The sequence below is a fragment of the Hyperolius riggenbachi genome, chromosome 7 (genome assembly GCF_040937935.1).
Source record: "Hyperolius riggenbachi isolate aHypRig1 chromosome 7, aHypRig1.pri, whole genome shotgun sequence".
Classification (NCBI taxonomy): Eukaryota; Metazoa; Chordata; class Amphibia; order Anura; family Hyperoliidae; genus Hyperolius; species Hyperolius riggenbachi.
This window is the reverse complement of record NC_090652.1, coordinates 255,178,405-255,195,547: the sequence shown is the minus strand read 5'-3', so window position 1 is coordinate 255,195,547 and position 17,143 is coordinate 255,178,405. Positions and strand designations below refer to the sequence as shown.

Below are 17,143 nucleotides of genomic sequence, written 5' to 3'. Positions count from 1 at the left end.
CAGAGTTGGAGGGTGAGCTATAATGCAGCAATCATTATAAGTAGGCCTCCTACACTTTGCCCTCATACCATTGTGGTGGAGACAGGTGCTCTTTAAATGCCATGAACAATAGCATCCTTGCTCTTTAATCTGCAGTACTTCTGGCCATTCAGCATGACACGTTTTCTAACTAGTAAATCATATAGGCCACGTATTAGAATATTAAAATGAATTCCAAGTTGAAGATATTAACATCCCGCCATTCAGCACTGACTTGCATTTGGTTTCATACAGAGCAGTCAATAATCAATCAGAACCTGATCTGCTGCATCAAGTCTTTCTGCCATAATGAGTATCTGACTGAGCACTGCAATGATTATTAATGGTGCTGAAAAGCAGAGCAACATAATATATATGATGAGCATCAGCTTGCAGATTATTCTCTTATTCTAACTGGTAAAGGATCATTTGTGGAGTGCTGCCAACATCTCCTGATGATAACACTCTGAACATGTGAAATACCAGGTGCCAGGCTAGGAGTGACTGGCGATTCATGCAATGAGTGGATGTTCCTAATGTTCACCCTATTGTTACAGTTGTTAGAGTCCTCAATTCCAGGATAATTAATTTTGCCTTGGGACAGACTGTCCGCCACAGTACAGGTTTATGTAGTCAATTAAGGTCCGCACAAACGCCCAACAAAAGTCGTGAAAAACGGATAACCAACGTTGTGGAAACGACTTTACCGGCAATCATAGCCGGATTTACCATAAGTCACTGTAGATGGAAAGGCGGCTCACTCTTATCCCCAAGCAACTCTCTCCCTCCTTCCCTATGCAGAGTCCTGATGAGAGGTTACCTACCCAGCTCTCATCATTCAACTGACAGGATCTCACTTCAGTCAGGGCCACCTCTAGCTGCTTAACACTGAAGGTACCTCTGGCTACCTTATGCTAAGGGATACCTGTAGCTACCTATGAAAGGCAAGGTAAATAAGGGAGAAGTGACAGCGGGACTAGCCAGCACACTTGCGGTGCAGTTCGGTGGGGGTTTCTAGGTTCATGGAGGGTGAAATCTAGGGTGCCAGGACATCTGTGCCTATAGGCTTCTGTGAGGTAAATCCGGGCCTGCCGGCAATGTCATTGAAAAGACTTATTTTCACACACCGATATCGCAAACAACCAACTCATTTAAATATTGTGACATGATGAGTATAGTTGGGCCGAACGGTTCCATGCGAACTTCCGTGGTTCGCGTTCGCGTCCCGCAGGCGAACCTTTGCGGAAGTTCGGTTCGCCCCATAATGCACATGGAGGGTCAACTTTGACCCTCTACATCACAGTCAGCAGGCCCAGTGTAGCCAATTAGGCTACACTAGCCCCTGGAGCCCCACCCCCCTTATATAAGGCAGGCAGCGGCGGCCATTACGGTCACTCGTGTGCCTGCATTAGTGAGAGTAGGGCGAGCTGCTGCAGACTGTCTCTCATAGGGAAAGATTAGTTAGGCTTAGCTTGTTCCTGGCTGCATACCTGTTCTGTGAACCCACCACTGCATACCTGTACTGTGAACCCACCACTGCATACCTGTACTGTGAACCCACCACTGCATACCTGTTCAGTGAACCCACCACTGCATACCTGTTCTGTGATGTGAAGAGAGGGAAACCGAGAGCCCGATATGGTGTAGTATGTTAATGTAATGGTATCTGGTGATAAAGAAGGTGATTATACTCACAAAGGTAGGTCGCCACCAAGGCAACCACTGGGCGAGCAGGCGGGGAGAATTATAACCTGACCCCGCTCAGGTCTAAGAAGTCGCTCTCTGTAGATGGGAAAAAGTGGGGATACATCCCTCCACCAAGGGTGGATTAAATTATTTTGTAGCAGGATAACAGAGGCGCCAGGTAGAGTAAAATTAATTAAAATCGTTAAAAAGGGTGAAGTGGGTGGACTCATCTCCCTTCTGGAAGAAATGGCCGGACAACGGGCAAGTTACTTGCAGTTTAAAGTAACATTTAATAATAACTCCAAAAGTGCAACGCGTTTCACGGGTAACAGTCCCGCTTCTGCAGGCAAACGATTTTTGGAGGGTACTGGGGGAGGGAAAAAAGGAAACAAGGGAATTGCCAGAGGAACGCAAATACCAAGCACCAAAAAGGTGCACCACAGATCTACAACAAAATGATGTGCAATGCGATATATAACAGCAAAATATGCATAAACAATAAATAATGTGCAGATCACATATATAAAGTGGCAAGTTGCATATATAAAGTGGCAGTGCGTACAACCAAGGAATAAACAACATATAGCAGCCAATTCTGCATATAGCAGTAAATTATGTATAAAAATTTAAATAAAAACAATGTGCAAATCACATATATAAAGTGACAATGCATACAGCCAAGGTTCTGTGAACCCACCACTGCATACCTGTTCAGTGAACCCACCACTGCATACCTGTTCAGTGAACCCTCCACTGCATACCTGTTCAGTGAACCTGCCACTGCATACCTGTTCTGTGAACCCACCACTGCATACCTGTTCTGTGAACCCACCACTGCATACCTGTTCAGTGAACCCACCACTGCATACCTGTTGTGTTCAGTGAACCTGCCACTGCATACCTGTTCTGTTCAGTGGACCCGCCACTGTATACCTGTTCAGTGAACCCGCCACTGCATACCTGTTGTGTTCAGTGAACCTGCCACTGCATACCTGTTCTGTGAACCCGCCACTGCATACCTGTTCTGTTCAGTGGACCCGCCACTGTATACCTGTTCTGTTCAGTGAACCCGCCACTGTATACCTGTTCTGTTCAGTGAACCCGCCACTGTATACCTGTTCAGTGAACCCGCCACTGCATACCTGTTCTGTTCAGTGAACCTGCCACTGCATACCTGTTCTGTGAACCCGCCACTGTATACCTGTACTGTTCAGTGAACCCGCCACTGCATACATGTTCTGTTCAGTGGACCCGCCACTGCATACCTGTTCTGTTCAGTGGACCCGCTACTGTATACCTGTTCTGTTCAGTGAACCCGCCACTGTATACCTGTTCTGTTCAGTGAACCCGCCACTGTATACCTGTACTGTTCAGTGAACCCGCCACTGCATACCTGTTTTGTTCAGTGGACCCGCTACTGTATACCTGTTCTGTTAAGTGAACCCGCCACTGCATACCTGTTCTGTTCAGTGAACCTACCACTGTATACCTGTTCTGTTCAGTGAACCCGCCACTGTATACCTGTTCAGTGAACCCGCCACTGCATACCTGTTGTGTTCAGTGAACCCGCCACTGTATACCTGTACTGTTCAGTGAACCCGCCACTGCATACCTGTTCTGTTCAGTGAACCTGCCACTGCATACCTGTTCTGTGAACCCGCCACTGTATACCTGTACTGTTCAGTGGACCCGCCACTGCATACCTGTTGTGTTCAGTGAACCCGCCACTGTATACCTGTACTGTTCAGTGAACCCGCCACTGCATACCTGTTCTGTTCAGTGAACCTGCCACTGTATACCTGTTCTGTTCAGTGAACCCGCCACTGTATACCTGTTCAGTGAACCTGCCACTGCATACCTGTTGTGTCCAGTGAACCCGCCACTGTATACCTGTTCTGTTCAGTGGACCCGCTACTGTATACCTGTTCTGTTCAGTGAACCCGCCACTGCATACCTGTTGTGTTCAGTGAACCCGCCACTGTATTCCTGTACTGTTCAGTGAACCCGCCACTGCATACCTGTTCTGTTCAGTAAACCTGCCACTGTATACCTGTTCTGTTCAGTGAACCCGCCACTGTATACCTGTTCAGTGAACCCGCCACTGCATACCTGTTGTGTTCAGTGAACCCGCCACTGTATACCTGTTCTGTTCAGTGGACCCGCTACTGTATACCTGTTCTGTTCAGTGAACCCGCCACTGCATACCTGTTGTGTTCAGTGAACCCGCCACTGTATACCTGTACTGTTCAGTGAACCCGCCACTGCATACCTGTTCTGTTCAGTGAACCTGCCACTGCATACCTGTTCTGTGAACCCGCCACTGTATACCTGTTCTGTTCAGTGAACCCACCGCATCAGTGCGCATACCTGTGCAGTTAAGTGAACCCACCTACCTACGTGAGTGCACACAGTGTGATATACCACTCCGTGCATACCCGATATGGACAAAACAGGTAGAGGAAGAGGTAGTGCCAGAGCCAGAGGAAGGCCACCCGGAAGGTCTGCGCGAGGTCGTGTAAATGTAATTTCGTGTGGACCTGGCCCACAGTACAGTGCTCGGAAGAAGGCACGTCCCATCACCTCCCAAGATTGTCAGGACGTGGTTGAGTATTTAGCCACACAGAACACCTCATCTTGCTCAGCCACCAGCGCTACTACTAGCACCACTTCCGCTGCATTTGACACTTCGCAAGAATTATTTAGTGTTGAAATCACTGATGCACAGCCATTGTTGTTACAGCCAGATGAATTTTCACCAGCTCATATGTCTGAGTTATGCGGCAACACTATGGATGTAACGTGTAAGGAGGATGAAGGACCTACTGATGGTGCATGTTTGGATTTGTCTGAGGCAAGCGAAGCTGGACAGGATGATTACGATGATGACGATGATAGGGATCATCTGTATGTTCCCAATAGAGGAGATGAAGAGGGGGACAGTTCAGAGGGGGAGTCAGAGAGTAGTAGGAGGAGAGAAGTTGCTGAAAGAAGCTGGGGCAGCTCTTCGTCAGAAACAGCTGGTGGCAGTGTCCGGCACCATGTATCGCCACCTATGTACAGCCAGCCAACTTGCCCTTCAGCATCAGCTGCTGAGGTCCCCATAGTGCCCACATCCCAGGGTGGCTCAGCGGTGTGGAAATTTTTTAATGTGTGTGCCTCAGATCGGACCAAAGCCATCTGTTCGCTCTGCCAACAAAAATTGAGCCGTGGAAAGGCCAACACTCACGTAGGGACAAGTGCCTTACGAAGGCACCTGGAGAAAAGGCACAAACAGCAATGGGATGGCCACCTGAGCAAAAGCAGCAGCAGCACACAAAAGAAAAGTCACCCTCCTTCTCCTCTTCCTCCTTCAGGTGCATCATCTGCTTCTGCCGCTTTCTCCCTTCCACCTTCACAGGCACCCTCCTCCACTCCGCCTCTGCCCTTGAGCGCTTCCTGCTCCTCTGCCCACAGCAGCAGTCAGGTGTCCGTGAAGGAATTGTTTGAGCGGAAGAAGCCAATTTCGGCCAGTCACCCCCTTGCCCGGCGTCTGACAGCTGGCGTGGCGGAACTGTTAGCTCGCCAGCTGTTACCATACCGGCTGGTGGACTCTGAGGCCTTCCGTAAATTTGTGGCCATCGGAACACCGCAGTGGAAGATGCCAGGCCGCACTTATTTTTCGAGAAAGGCCATACCCCAACTGCACCGTGAAGTTGAGAGGCAAGTGGTGTCATCTCTTGCGAAGAGCGTTGGGTCAAGGGTACAACTGACCACGGATGCCTGGTCTGCCAAGCACGAGCAGGGCCGCTACATTACGTACACAGCCCATTGGGTCAACCTGGTGGTGAACGATGGCAAGCAGGGCGCAGCGGACCAAATTGTGACACCTCCACAGCTTGCAGGCAGGCCTCCTGCCACCTCCTCTCCTCCTGCTACATGCTCTTCGCTGTCCTCCTCCTTGGCTGAGTGGCAGTTCTCCTCTCCAGCTACACAGCCCCAGCTCCGCAGGGCCTATGCTGCATGCCAGGTACGACTGTGTCACGCCATCTTAGACATGTCTTGTCTCAAAGCGGAGAGTCACACTGGAGCAGCTCTCCTGGCTGCTCTTAAGAAACAGGTGGATGAGTGGCTGACCCCGCACCACCTGGAGATAGGCAACGTGGTGTGCGACAACGGCAGCAATCTGCTTGCCGCTTTGCATATGGGGAAGCTGACACACATACCCTGCATGGCACATGTCATGAATCTAGTTGTTCAAAGATTTGTGGCAAAGTACCCTGGCTTAGCGGATGTCCTTAAGCAGGCCAGGAAGTTCTGTGGGCATTTGAGGCGGTCTTACACAGCCATGGCACGCTTTGCGCAAATTCAGCGGAAAAACAACATGCAGGTGAGACGCCTCATTTGCGATAGCCCGACTCGCTGGAATTCGACCCTGCTTATGTTCTCCCGCCTGCTAGAACAGAAGAAAGCCGTCACCCAGTACCTCTACAACTACAGTAGAATGAAACAGTCTGGGAAGATGGGGATGTTCTGGCCCGACAACTGGACACTGATGAAAAATGCATGCAGGCTCATGCGGCCGTTTGAGGAGGTGACCAACCTGGTGAGCCGCAGTGAGGGCACCATCAGTGACTTAATTCCCTACGCTTACTTCTTGGAGCGTGCTGTGCGTAGAGTGGCGGATGAAGCTGCGAATGAGCGTGACCAGGAACCGTTACGGCAGGAACAGGCATGGGACCAATTTTCATCAGACCCAGCTGTTTCCTCAACACCTGCGGCAGCACAGAGGGGGGAGGAGGAGGAAGAAGAGAAGTCGTGTGCAGAAGATGAGTCAGACTCATAGGATGATGAGCAAGGTGTTTCTTTGGGGGAGGAGGAGGAGGAGGGGACTGTGGCAGGAGAACACCCGCAGCAGGCGTCGCAGGGGGCTTGTGCTGCTCAACCTTCCCGTGGTATTGTTCGCGGCTGGGGGGAGGAGGTTGACTTACGTAACGTCACTGAGGAAGAGCAAGAGGAGATGGAGGGTACTGGATCCGACTTTGTGCAGATGTCGTCTTTTATGCTGTCCTGTCTGTTGAGGGACCCCCGTATAAAAAACCTCAAGGGGAATGAGCTGTACTGGGTGGCCACACTACTAGACCCTCGGTACAGGCACAAAGCGGCGGACCTGTTACCAACTCACCTGAAGGTGAAAAGGATGCAGCACATGCAGAACCAGCTGTCAACTATGCTTTACAATGCCTTTAAGGGTGATGTGACAGCACAACGCCAGCAAGGTACCACTGCCACTAATCCTCCTCCCGTGTCCACGCAGTCAAAGACAGGACGCTCCAGCGATCTCATGGTGATGTCGGACATGCGGACGTTGTTTAGTCCAACGCCTCGCCGTAGCCCTTCCGGATCCACCCTCCACCAACGCCTGGAACGGCAGGTAGCCGACTACCTGGCCTTAAGTGTGGATGTAGACACTGCTGTGAACAGCGATAAGGAACCCTTGAACTACTGGGTGCGCAGGCTTGACCTGTGGCCAGAGCTGTCCCAATTTGCCATCCAACTTCTCTCCTGCCCTGCCGCAAGCGTCCTGTCAGAAAGGACCTTCAGCGCAGCTGGAGGCATTGTCACTGAGAAGAGAAGTCGCCTAAGTCACAAAAGTGTTAAGTACCTCACCTTTATCAAAATGAATGAGGCATGGATCCCGGAGGGCTGCTGCTCGCCCCAAGACTAAGTCAGTCCCCGCACACACAGCATCTCTGCCTGCACGCCGTGTGACTGGCTGCTTGGCCTGCCCCAAGAAGACTAAGTCGCTCCCAGTCCCTCCACACAGCATGTCTGCCTGCAGGCCGCTTGACTACCTTCTCCGCCACCACCAACAGGGTCCGGGACTCCAGGCGGATTGCTGAATTTTTTAGGCCGCTGCTAGCAGCGGCCGCTGTAATAATTTTTCTGGTGCGTGTACATGACTGCCTAATTTTTCTGGCTGCACTGCGGGCAGCTGCAACAACAAAAGAAAAGGCATGTACATGCGCCCATTCCCCTTCGTGATCATTACCTTGCCGTGGTGAAGGGGCTTGCGTATCACAATGAAGCAATGACCGGCGCCTAGATGAGTGTCTCGGGGGGCACACAAAAGATAATAAGGTCGTTGCTTCATTGTGGTCAGACCAAATTTGATCAGCTGGACAGTCACTGTTCTGTCATTCAGCTACATCAGCCAGGCGACCATATGGGCTGTAAAGCCACCAAAACCTGCACTCTCGCCATGGTGCGCACCAGTCCAGCACGGCCGTCACTACACAAACAGCTGTTTGCGGTGCGTTACACGGTGAGTTTGGTGTGTCAGTGTGAAGCAGTACCTTAATTACACTCCCTGATTGATGTATACACATGCAAGATGTTTTAAAGCACTTTAGGCCTGTCATTAAGCATTCAATGTGATTTCTGCCCTTAAAACGCTGCTTTGCGTCAAATCCAGATTTTTCCCGGGGACTTTTGGCGTGTATCCCACTCCGCCATGCCCCCCTCCAGGTGTTAGACCCCTTGAAACATCTTTTCCATCACTTTTGTGGCCAGCATAATTTTTTTTTTTCAAAGTTCGCATCCCCATTGAAGTCTATTGCGGTTCGCGAACTTTAACACGAACCGAACGTTACGCGAAAGTTCGCGAACCCGGTTCGCAAACCTAAAATCGGAGGTTCGGCCCAACTCTAATGATGAGATAGACGTGTGTATGTACAGTGCCAAGCACACAAATCACTATTACTGTGTTCCTTTTTTTCTTTCTCTTCCTGAAAGAGTTTAAAATCAGGTATGCAGCAAATTTCTGACCGGGTCAGACTATAGCTTAACCCTCAGTGATAAGGAATTACAACCATAAAACACTTTCCTGGCAGAAAATGGCTTCTGAGCGTAGGAAAGCGATAAAAAGGGTCAATAGTTCATAGATTGTAGCTCTGGCATACCTCATCAGTTTATTTTCACCTTGTGCTTCATAAAGGCACAACATGTCCCCATTCATTAGAACACTGCTGTTCAAACGAGATTGTACACATGTGGCCAACCGCACGATATCTGCCCAACAGTCACTCACAGTAGAATGCTGGCTGCTCGTCGTTGGTGTTAGGGTACATTTTTGCACACAATTGTCATTTAATGGGGCAACATGTGTCAGATGTATCCAGCGGCTTTGGTTTAGTATGTGTACGAGATTCTAGCCTTAGGCTTATAGATGTTGTTAGGTGTAAGTTGGGAAGAGTTGGTAAATTGGCATAAGGCATGTGTTTGGCGGTAATTTTGCAACCTTCCACCTGCAGGCCACATTAGAAACTGAACTGTGCACCAATGCAGAGACCAGGCTACAGTCACATACTGTATGGTGAGGGAGAGGGGTGGCCTGTAGTCTGGTATGAAGAGAAAATTTGATCCAAACTTGAGTATGTGCTGGAGGATAAGATACTGAGGGAAAAAACACAAAGAGAACGGGAGCCCAAATGGTGCAGTACATCTCAAGTAAATATATATGTGAAAACGTGTTTAACAAGTGAATACTCACAAAGGTGGGTTGCACAAAGGGAGCAACCGACCACTTCAGGCAAATGGAGTGTATTTAACCTGACTCCACTCAGGTATGCCAGCAGTCCTGGAGGCGGTCGCTCTCTAGAAAAAACTCCATGTGCTGGAGGAAACCTATTAGTGAAAGCGGCAGGCTCTGCTGGATAGCATCCATCCTTACCACCACTTTCTTTTATCATGACAAACTACAGGATTGCTTTATTGCTTAAGGTGCCTATACACATGCAACTATAGTCGTTTGAAACGATTGTTCCCCGATCATCCCCAACAATCATTAACTCAAACGATGGACGAGCTAGATCGTTAAAAACAAAAGATCTGCCTTGGCGGATTTTTTTAAACGACGATCGTTTGCAAAAGTAATACATCGTTAGAAAACGGTTGTTCGTACTAGGCTTGATATGCGCATTTCGTTATATCGCCATAGAACCTTTCATTTTTATGCGCAAGCGTAACAGTTGCTTTTCGTGATGTAACGTTCGTTCTATGAATGTGTCCTGTGACATTAATTGCTACATGATTATACCATAATTGTCATTTTAACAGGGCAGAGTGTATCTTTGTATGTTTTGTTAACGCTATATTATGTAAATGCTCTACCTACATACCTACAGTATGAAATCTTGTACTGTAATGTAATATACGTAACGTTAGTTTTACAGTGTAACGTACGTTTTGAACCGTTCATTACGTGTGGGCGGAACTTGCTATGATGTCACTTCCAGCAACAGTATGTAACGTTGTTCCGCATCGTTGGTTAACAAACGATTAGATCGTTACACACCTTTAAAAGCTAACTTTACTTAGGTCATTCTTTTGTCAATTAAAGGATCGTTCGTCGTTCACAACGAACGATCGTTGTCGTATGTACGTAGCTTTACTCTGGGGTGGCTTGTTTGACATAGTGTTTTAGGGATAGGCATTGATCCACTTGAAGATTGGGTCATGTTGGTGTTCCCTAAGAAATAGCAACTATCACAGGACCTATTATTAACTGTCATGTGGGCAGGGTGAATGTTCATGTTTTTCATGTTCATGTAGTGAAAGGGAATGTATATTTCTCAGCATGTGTACTCCCATCTCCTGTCAGAAAACGCTGTATCATTCCCAAATGCAATGGGCCTACCGCACGGATTATGCAGCAATGCAAATCAATGGGGACGCAGTAAATGTGCACGATTGGGAGAGCGGTGCGACACAGCAGGCATGTGCGGACGGACGGCATCCCAGTGATGTAGTTCCTGAATAGCAGGGGGTATGTCACTAGCCGGGGCTATGCATATCACCCTGTTGCTGCATCATGGTGCAGGGTCATATGAAGGCTGATTTCTGCAGTGCGATATAGGTGTGCAGCTGGACTAAAGTGAACCCAAGGCAGCAAAAAAAAAAAAAAAAATCTTACCTAGATAAAGGGAAGCCTCTGCACAGTCTAGAGGCTTCCCATGTCCTCTTCGCCCCCACCAATGCCACGCATTGACCCCTGCAACATATCCGACAAGAACAAATAATCCACATCGCTGACTGTCTCTAAAAGGTGCTCACAATTTTATGCTACTTCTGCAAAGTCATGCCAAACCAAAGACTAAGGACATGTAAACAACGTTGTGCTTTTCTCTTGGCAGACTTGAAGCGATTCAGAGCTGCAGACACTTAGGGAGCTCTATGGGCGACCAAGATCATTAGGGAGCTCTGCCCAAAGGCTCCTTAAGCCTGGTACACACTTTCAATTATGATTGGTCAATCACTGTCCAATTTTACCACCTCCACGTAGTATGAGGGCTTACCTACAAAATCTGTGCATAGTATTCACTATTTGTTGGCCATCATACTACATGGAGGTGGTAAAATTGGTCAGTGACTGGCCAATCATAATTGAAAGTGTGTACTAGACCTTACTGTTTTAGGTACTGGCTTGTGCCGGGATTAGAACCCTGGCCAAAGGCTCAAATTCCACATCAAAGGCAACAGCCTTTTGGACGAAACCCAGCAAACATGAGAAAAGCTTACAAACTCCATGTGATGGTGTCCTCGGTGGAGATCAAACCCAGGACTCCAGAGCTGCAATTTCAGAGTACTAAGGATTTACTCACCATGCTGTTAGTATAGAAGCTGTCTTGCACAGAGTTACATTCATGTTTCCGGAGAACCATCAATGTTTCTCATAAACATGTCATGAAATATTGATTACAGGAAGAGAAAAATGCTTTTGGGCTTTGCTGAGATCACAGAGTGTCCTCCACTGCAAATAAAGGAGATAAAAAGGCAGTTAGAAGCACCACTATCCCATAGCTCCTAACTGTCCCTCTTCTGTTTCGGCTTTTGGAGGAACAGTCCCTCTTTGGGAACCCTGTCCCTCTGTCTTCCTCATTTGTCCCTCTTTCAGGACTCATGTACAGATCTATGTAAATATATTTATTTTTCTCCTGTAAAATGTGCTTAATTTACTCTAAACTTTATCCCCATGCTTTAAATGGATATAGCTCTAAGCTCTTATTTTCAAATGCTAATATAATGGAAAATAACCCAGGATAGAAAAAGGACCAGTGAGGTTTGAATTATAAAACATATTTCTCTTATGAAATCTTTATGGTATGCATGACTAGGGGGTGTGATGGGGGCGTGACTAGGGGTGTGGCTTTAGTGTCCCACTTTCTTATTTTAAAAAAGTTGGGACGTATGACTATCGTATGTTTGTAATGCTGGGAATAAACAGTTCGTTTCTGCCGCAGATAGATGGCTCGATAGACAATTTCCGACATGCCCGATCTCCCGTTCGATCGTTTCACCACTCAATTTCTCATAGAAGTGAATAGAAAAAGATAAGAAAAACAAGCGGAAGATAAGAGAAGCGATCGAGCGGCAGAAACGCATCGTGTATTCCTTGCATTAGCAAAGAAGAGGGAAACAGGAAAAACATTCTTTTACTCACAAGAGATAGTAAAAGTTGTATGCAGCATTGAACTGGACCAATTGGCAGGAAACGCATTTGATTGGTCCATCTTCAAACTGCATATAATTTGCATTTAATCTGCATGCAAGACAGAAAACTAAGTATCTCATTGACTATCTGTCAATGTGAAAGGTTTTGTGCACTACATGTAAACAATTTTTGCATGATACATTTTTGTTTAACTATTAATATTATAATTTAATCTAACTATTATTATCTCACCCTGAAACTCCGCCGAAAAATTTACCTCGCAGCAATTTTTGGCCCCAGGTTCACAAAGAACTTGCCTTATTGCTGCGAATCTGATCTTGCACATTTTCGCTGCTCATTCCTCATTCCTATCCCCTCAGGACACCTGTTTTTACACCAGATTCTTATCTGAGTTCCATCTGGCATGTACAAGGCTTAAAGGGGAACTGTAGTGAAGATTACATAATGAATACATTTGCTTATTGTTTACAATATTCATTTATAGATTATTTAGCCAGTGCTTGCCCATTGCAAAATTGTACCTGATTTACATTGTGAAATTTATCACTGGTGCGGAATGTTCATCACTGAAAGTTCTATGCACAGAGGGAGATATTGCTTGCATAGCAGTTGGAAAAAGACGTCATTTCCCACAATGCAACGAGGTTCACAGACAGCAAACTGTCAGGACCATGGTCCTGACATCACACCGTGGGAGGGGTTTCACCACAATATCAGCCATATAGACCCCACCGATGATGTATTCGAGAAAAGGAATAGATTTCTCATGGGAAAGGGGGTATCAGCTACTGATTGGGATAAAGTTACATCCTGGGATAAAGTTCCTCTTTTGCTGGTTGATCTTGGGAACTATTTCAGCCTTTCTCTAAATTCCTTATCTAATGCTTATCTATTTTAGTGAGTTAAACATTTCCCATTCTCTGAAAATAATTTCTGTGTTTCTTGTTCTCTGTATAGCATTCAAGGGATACATGGTGAGAAAGAACTACATTTCACTGAAAAACAGCCATCCTATTCCACTGAACGAGGAAATATTGTACCCTGTGTGCACCAGTAATAACTATGAGCAGTGGTAAGTCTAGCTATCGATTACAGTAGAGAGATTCAGGTTCTACTTTTTCCTTTTTAATACTTCTTATCTTTAAAATATGGCAACGAATACGGCATTTCCACAGACTACATGTGTTTGCTTTCCGGAGACTGCAGTGGTAAATGATCAATGGCGTAATTTACGTGTACAAATATATCATACATATTCTTTGTGTGCATAACTATAGCTGTTTTCAGGACAAATTCCATTGACTGTCCAGTAGAGAACACTGCCTGAGTGTTTGACTCTGTTGTACCCCAAGGTGTGAACCGACTCCAGGAAGGGGAAAGCAGGGGCACAGATAACCCTTTAGTGTCTGAGCAGCTGTTATGCTGGGAATACACCATGAAATTTTTTTGAGATAGATGGTTCGATAGATAATTTCCGACATGTCCAATCTGATGTTCGATCTTTGTTCTGATCGATTTCGAAGTGAATGGAAATCGATCAGAAAAACTATTGGAAAATTGACAGTAAATCTGAAAAATCTCATAGTGTATTCCCAGCATTAGATCTCATTCAGGAATATAAGCTCTTGCAATAAAGACAAGAAAAAGGAAGATTGCAAACCCATTAAACTTATACAGTACATTTTTTCAGCTCTGGTCAGGAAGGTATAATGACACTGTGCCAATACAACCATTGATCACACTGATGGCTTTAAAGGGAACCTAAACTGAGAAGGATTTGGATTTATCCATTTCAAATAATACCAGTTGCCTGACTCTCCTGCTGATCCTGTGTCTCTAATAGTTTTAGCCACAGCCCCGGAACAAGCATGCAGATCAGGTGCTCTGACTGAAGTCAGACTGGATTAGTTGCATGCTTGTTTCAGGTGTGTGATTCAACCACTACTGCAACTAAAGACATCAGCATGAGAGTCAGGTAACTGGTATTGTTTAAAAAGAAAACATCCATATCCCTCTCAGTTTAGGTTCCCTTTAAAGTGTAACTGAGGCAACATATGACATCATGAGATAAACATGTGTATGTACAGTGCGAAACATATTAATAATCAGGCTGTTTCTTTTGTCTTATTTTGCTGCCTGAAAAAGTTAATTTTCAGGCATGGAATTGATGGCTTCCGTCTTGTCTGTACCTTGTTAGGAATATAGTACACATCACTAATAAACAAATTACTGCCATAAAAGTTTTCCTAGCAGAATACAGCTTCTGAGGGCAGGGGAAAGATAGAAAAAAATGTCAATAGTTCATGTATTTTGACTCTGGGACACTTAATAGACTTCAATTGAGCAGAGACAATAAAACATTCAATCTACTTTGTGAATGTTTAAATATATAAAATAAAACCATGGGGTAGCTACAAAAAGTAATTTTTAAGAGTAGGACAGATCCAATTTTATTTCATCAGTTTATTTTCACCTCGGGTTCACTTTAAGGGCCGTAAACTGCAGGTGTTTTACCACCCTCAAAATTATTGTCAAGGTTAGTGAAGGGAAATCCACAATCTGGAAGAGGGGGCAGGTCAGAAAAACTCAGTGTCTTGGGACCACCTTTAGCTGTGTATGAATGTACAGGTTCACAGCAGTGACAATAGTTGTAGAAAGCAGGTAAACATCTGGTTTGTCTTCAGTTCGAATGTGAACTTAGCCTTAGAATTGTAGAATATGGTAGAGATTGCCTCAGGAAGAAGAAAGTACAGTTGAGGTTTGCTTTAAAAGCTCCACCTAAAACTTTCCATACTTCCCAACTGCCCCTGCCACACCGCTAATCACTTGCCCACCACACAGGTATCACAGGCTCACCAATGAAAATTCATAAGTCATCTAACTACACTGGTCCTTTCTAACATTTAACATTTGAAAATATGAAATATATTAATTTAATGGATGTAGTTAAGACATCCGTCTTGAAAGATGGACAAAGGAGGTAGAAAGCAGGACAGGGAGATTTAGTATCCAAAGAGGGGGATAGTCTCTCAAAAAAAGGGGGACAGTTGAAAGCTATGCCTTTTCTTTTTTAAAAATTCTTTATTTTCAAATAAGCAGTGCGTGGATCATTTTTGAGGCAATTCCGCCTCAATGGGGGGTATAGGAGAAATGCAAAACGCTCACAAAATCGCTTTGTGCAGTGATTGCGTTTGCATTTTTAAGAATAAATACAATGTATTTATTCTTTTCCAGTTCAAAGAGTTCACTTTCTGACTGACATCAGGAAGTGAAAAACCGCAATCGCTCGGCAAAACCCAAAAAAAACCAGTGCACAGGTAATTGCCGGGAATCGGGGAAAAACAGCCACAAAACCTGCCCAACGTGGACAGCCACGCGAACGGAACGCAGTGTGAACGAGGCCTATCAGATTGTTTTGGAAGTGTAATAAACTGTGTAAACAAGGTAGAAAAGTTCCTGCTGCATCCAAGGGGAAGCAGAAAACTTCCTCTCCTTTATTTGCTCACAAATTACTTAAGTGATCATTTGTCCTGCAGCCAGGAGTGGTATCAGTTTGCTTCAGTGAGTGTAAATATGCATTGAAATGACATCAGAGCAGTCTTATAGTGTTTCATATTTATATTTCAATTGTAGTCCCACTTAAACAATTACATTTGTCTTTTCCTCTGTTGGCTGTTTCAGGCAAGAGAACCACGTTCCGGCCCGCTTCACAGAGCCCAGCTGCCAGGACCAGCGGTCAGAACAGGTAGTTTTACAGCGAGTCTCAGAAGTAACTCTGCATTGTTACTTCACATTCCTGCGTCTCGTGTTCTGAGCCGTGTTCGCGGCTCTTTGGCTGAACCATGTGAACATGAGACCGTCCGTTGCGTTTTGAAGTCTCTGAGACAAAAGCCCCAGCTTGCTAAGAAGCTGGAGTTGTGTGGAAAGCCAGGGAGGTACACTGAATAGAGAGTATCAAAAGGCTGGAAATACGCTGCGGAGAATAAACCGCTCGCCGCTCCCTGAGGTGGTGTGTCTGTGCACTCCGCTTAGCTACAGATGTTACAGCCTCTATTTTAGTAAAGACCTCAGGTTCTTTGGTAGCACTTTGATATCCTGCTCGAATTCAATATGTGAAACGGAGGAGTCTCTCTGTGACTTGGAGCACAGCGCCGGCTTTGAAGTTTGATCCAATTTTTGCTGCTTACCATTTGATGTTGAAAGGATGAAATGAAGAAAATGTACAGTTTTTTTGCCAGTAACTCTGTAGAGCATATGTAAGATAGGAGAAAAAAAATAACAAAATCCGCTGGATGATGTACTTAGAAATGTTAAGCAGATTAGTACCTTCCTATAGCTTTTTGCTGATACAAATGAAGCATGGGGAGGGAATGGAGTATAATGTGCCCTGAGACTTGCACTTCATAAAAATATGACTTTAAAGGAGCCGGGTATAGAAAAAGAAAGCTGGAAAAAGAAGAAGCGGGAAAAACTTTTTTTTATGATTCTAGTTTTGTGCAGTTTAACCCTTTGAAGGCCAGGCTGAGATTCTCCTCAGTGGCCTTTGCCAGTAATGCACATGGAGGCAGAGAGAGAGTGGATCTGTAAAGAGATTAGAGATCACCATTTCTATCCCCTCAGCTACTGTCAATGGGATTTTCCAGCCAAGCTGGGGTGGGTAGGTTGTATAATCGCAGCGATATGATGTGCAGTCACATGGGCAGGCGGCTGTGTGCTCTACCACACTACTAAGTGAGCCGAACCGCTGACCCCATTCATTGCACTGATAAATGTAGCAATAGAGGTTGCAGAGGTTGCGACCGCATCAAGGCCCTTGGTGCCCCTCTGGCCCTCCCTCACCCACAGTATTAGTACTTTATTGGTCCTGTGCTAGTATTAATCAATAGATGCAATAGATGCTTTGAATAGCAGTAATCATTAACAAAGTGTTCCCCATCCCCTTCTTGAACC

The 17,143-nt window shown here is 45.8% G+C and overlaps 1 protein-coding gene across 9 annotated transcripts in view; it reads left to right on the top strand.

Moving 5' to 3' along the window:
* Window positions 1-17,143, top strand: part of MYO3B (myosin IIIB) — a 394,939-nt gene that overhangs the window by 351,151 nt on the left and 26,645 nt on the right. For all 9 annotated transcript variants that reach the window (XM_068245545.1, XM_068245547.1, XM_068245546.1 and 6 more), the window contains 2 exons: window positions 13,151-13,265; window positions 15,875-15,938. In XM_068245545.1, coding sequence (XP_068101646.1) covers window positions 13,151-13,265; window positions 15,875-15,938 — 179 coding nt within the window. The remainder of the gene's footprint in view (window positions 1-13,150; window positions 13,266-15,874; window positions 15,939-17,143) is intronic.